General features: G+C 58.5%; 1 protein-coding gene across 1 annotated transcript, besides 2 other annotated features; it reads right to left on the bottom strand.

The window, feature by feature from the left end:
• Window positions 1–51: 51 nt before the first annotated feature.
• On the bottom strand, window positions 52–1827 carry Tco025E_09389 (Tectonic-1; the record flags this gene model as incomplete). The annotated part of the gene is made up of 1 exon (XM_029376208.1): window positions 52–1827. One exon carries the CDS (start codon window positions 1825–1827, stop codon window positions 52–54), a length of 1776 nt encoding a protein of 591 aa, XP_029223656.1.
• Window positions 1828–2623: 796 nt separating this feature from the next.
• Window positions 2624–2646: a microsatellite.
• An 844-nt stretch (window positions 2647–3490) lies between these two features.
• Window positions 3491–3529: a sequence feature (GA-rich).
• The last annotated feature ends 393 nt before the right edge of the window (window positions 3530–3922 follow it).

Below are 3922 nucleotides of genomic sequence, written 5' to 3' on the forward strand. Positions count from 1 at the left end.
AAAGCCGCAAATAGGAAGACAAGCGCACCTTCCGTCTTGCTTGGCGGCCATCTAAGGGGGCCCAAAGGGGTAGAAAACCGCATCATCCAAGCGGGGCAAAATCGGGGGCGCAATAACCCGCTGCTGACGCGTTTTCCGCACCTCCGCATGGGCCCAGCTAAAGGAGACCAAAAAACGAAACCGCTGAACGGAAACGGCGGCCTCACTGAAGTCTGTCGTGTTCCGTATTCGCCAGCTACCAATAATGGGATCGGCAAACGCGGCCACAATGACGTTCTGCGGGTTGAAGCTGGCCCCGACCCTAGACACAACAAACTTGTAGTGGAGCCCGACGTAAATGTTGCTGCAGCGCCGATTCACGGCGTCGTACGCGGCAGGTGTCGCGTCGCTGAAATTCATCCCATCGATTTCTACCCAGCCTGTGGTGTCATTCACCAGCGCATCATTCGTGCGAGCCACATAGGCAATTGGTTTTGTTTCTCCAACAAAGCCAGAGGAGGGACTCACATTTATGCTAAGAATCTTTTGAAGCAGTTCGCTCGTCCCTCCTCCTGCACAAATTCTGCGCAATTCCAACTCAGAAATAGAAATTCTACAGCCACTGCTTAGCACATCATACAGAAAACCCACACTACGATACTTGTTCTCGTAGCAAGACCTGTCGCCGCTGGGGATGGAAAATCCAGAAACTCTTTCGGAAATTGCGGATTTACCATTCTCTTCCAAAAGCGTGCCAGCTCGCAGACGCGCGCCTTCGGAATAGCCCGGAGTACCTGAAAAATAGCTGCCTGGCGTTGTCCCACCAAGGCGAGAAAATTCCACCTGAAAAAGCACGGGGACGATGGCTTCTTTATCTATATCGCGAATGTATAACTTTGTGGTTGCGCTTGTCAAGGAAAGCCCAGTTTCCGTTGAATTATACATCAAAAGCGTCTGAGCTCGCACAAGACCGTTTTTGCAATCCTTTCCGTGAATAACGGAGTTGTAAAGGTCAGGCATGCCTGAAGTTGCATCAACCTGGGCAAGCAAGTTACCAGAGGTGGCGCTAAAAATCTGTAGCTGCATGGGCGTGAAGCTCCGCGAAGCCAAATCTCCCGGACTCGCCAAGAACAAATTTGCGTAACTGTTTGTTGGAAAAAGCGCACAAGCCTTTGCACCGGCGAGTACGCAAGCCGTAGAGTCTATGGGGTTCATAAACCGTACACGTCTTCCCTCTGCCGTGCAGGATCCATCCTGGCTTCCCGATGTAATCCGAAGCAATCCCATACTTCTCATTTCATACGGCACTTTACCAACATTTATGTTTTTCATCAACAATAAATCGCCATTCACCACATACCCGTTGGATTGTCTCGGTCCAACCCAATCATCGGCTGCCTTATCGCGGGGTTTTGATACTGTCTTCGGAAGAAGAAAAAATGGATTTAATTCCTTTATATCGTTGGCCCTAACGATGCAAACCGCTCTACTTCCTCTATGAACTCTGTCAAGGTACCGCCGGGAAACCTGAACCGCCGTCGTCTCTTGCCTCCGCGCAGAACAGTACTCAATGGGAGAGGATCCGACGGTCTCCTGCAGGCAAAATGAAAACATCTTCCTCTCCCTCAGCGTACAATCGGTGTCGCAGCAACAGTTGGGGTCGCACGCGCCCCAGGTCGCGTCGCACATGCACTCGCCGAGGTAGGGAGAGGCCAGATTGCGCGGGCCCGGCGGGGTCGACGCGGCACTGTCCCATCGAACAGGATATGAAACCGGCCGTTCTGCGTGTGCCCCAAGAAGCGCGAGGGTTATGAGAGTGTACAACACGGCACTACACAGAAGTTTCATTGCCACCTTCTAAAGAAAAAAAAAGAGGAAGAAAAAAAGGCGCGTCAGAACGTGTAGCAACAAAAAAAACCGGCATCAAAGCAAGAACACAACGCGAAAACAACATTCAACAAAACCCAAATCATCTTCACCCGTCGTTGGTCACACACATTTCACTCCCCCCAAAGAAAAAAAAAGGGGGCGCGGCAACGGACGCCGGCGAGGTTTGCCGAAGACAATATTTCGAATTGGCCGGCTGCCTGGCGCGCCACTTTGGGCGTCCGACCTACGCTCTGGAGTACACCGCATTTTGTTTGAATTTGAAAAACGGATAACCTCGCCTCCGAATGAATAAAGTGAGTCGGCCCTCCTTTCTTTCTGCTTCAGTGGTTTGAGCGCTTCAACTGGTCTCAAAGGTTCGACTCACATTTGGCTCCAACTATTTCCAACTATTTTAGGGGGTTGTAAAAAGAGGTGCGCAGACGCGGCGCCGCCCGCTTTGCCACCACCTCGCGCCGCTCCTGCTGTTTTATCGCCTTCGCGCCGAGAGTCCCGCAAGGCTTCTCAACAAGGCCGCCTCTCCGTTCCCCCGCTGGCGCCGCGCGGCCCTCGCCCGCCCAACGGTTCCTCACGGCACGACGGCGATTTCGCCCGCAGAGCCGCGGTGAGGCGCGGCGCGCCAAAACAAAGAGGAGAGCGACACAACGCAGCGCGCACCGCGGGGGCGGCGCTGCCTTTCGTGCCGCGGGCACTGCGCGCGAAATCGGTTTCGCGACCCCTCCCCCCTTTTGAAACCCGCGGGCCTGCGGTCCGGCACGGCGGGGGGGCGGGGGGGGGGGGCGCTCCTCTTTTGCCGGGGCCGGCGAGTTTGCGGCGGGCCGCGCCTGCGGGGCCGGCGCCCTAAGCCCCCCACCCACACCGAAAAATGAAATACAGAAAAAACTAGAGACTGAAAATCTTCCCCGCTGTCGCTTCTGCCCCCTTGTCCTTTTTGGATGCGCGCGGCGGCGGGGCGGCCCCCGCCCCACGACGGGGGCCCGGAAGACGACTCGCCCCCCGCCTTTCTTCGGAAAACGGAGCGCCGCAAATCGCAACAAAAAAAAAAAAACCGCCGCCGCGCGAGAACTCGGCGCGCCCCCCTCGGAACGGAGGCGTGGCCGGCCCGGAAAGGCGCGAGGCGGGGCCGCGCGGCCGCCCAAACAGTTCGGCACCTCCCGCCCGCTCCCCGCACGCGAAGAGACGCGCAACGCCACAACCCGCCGCCAAGCGGGAGCACCGAGCGGAGCCACGCCCGCAATAGCCCCCGCCCGTGCCGGCGTCCACGGAGGACTCGTCGGACAGCACTGCCGCGACGCCGAGGTCTTCCCGCGAAGCCGCGTCGCGCGCGGAGGAAGCCCCCGGCAACGGCAAGCGCAGGGAGCCCGGCGCCGCCCACCAGCGCGCGACGCGGCCCGCAACAGGCGGCCACCGCTCCCGACTGCGACAGCGGCGTTGGCCCACTCCGCAAAAAGCAGCGGCCGCCCAGCCCTGCGGTGCGTCGCGGCGCACGCCCGCCTCGAGGCGCTGTAAATCAACGGGGCGGAATGCAGCAGCGACAGCAGGAACTATACGCCGCCGCCGTCGCCCCGCGCATGCGCGGAAACGGCTTGCCGCACCTTCACGGCAGCCTACCGCCGCCGCACAAAAGAAGCAGCAAAAAAAAAAGGAAAGGAAGAAAAAGAAGGGCGTGACCCGGCGGAGCGCGCTCCCCCGCAGAGGATGGACGTCGCCCCCGCCGCACGGGCTGCGCGGGGACCCCAAACAAACCACAACTAAAAACACTCAATGAGGGGGAAAAAGTGCCCTCGTGGTGGGGCTTTTTGCTCTCACGACGCCCTCGTGGAGGAGAAAACACGAAAAAATAATCAGGACGGCCTCTTGTGCCCGCCGTTGGAGTTCTAGCGGGATTTGTTCGCAGAACGCAAAGGAAAAAACAAATTAATACATCCAGGCGCTTTATCTGGCGGCCGGGCACGCAGGGAGCTCGCGGAGCGGCGGGGGGCAGAGCCGCGCCCGCCAGCTCCCCAACGCGGCCCGCAGGAAACAGGGCAGTTAACGCGTTCAGGACCAAAAATAT

Source organism: Trypanosoma conorhini (genome assembly GCF_003719485.1).
Source record: "Trypanosoma conorhini strain 025E chromosome Unknown Tco_14.4_contig_01094, whole genome shotgun sequence".
Lineage (NCBI taxonomy): Eukaryota > Euglenozoa > Kinetoplastea > Trypanosomatida > Trypanosomatidae > Trypanosoma > Trypanosoma conorhini.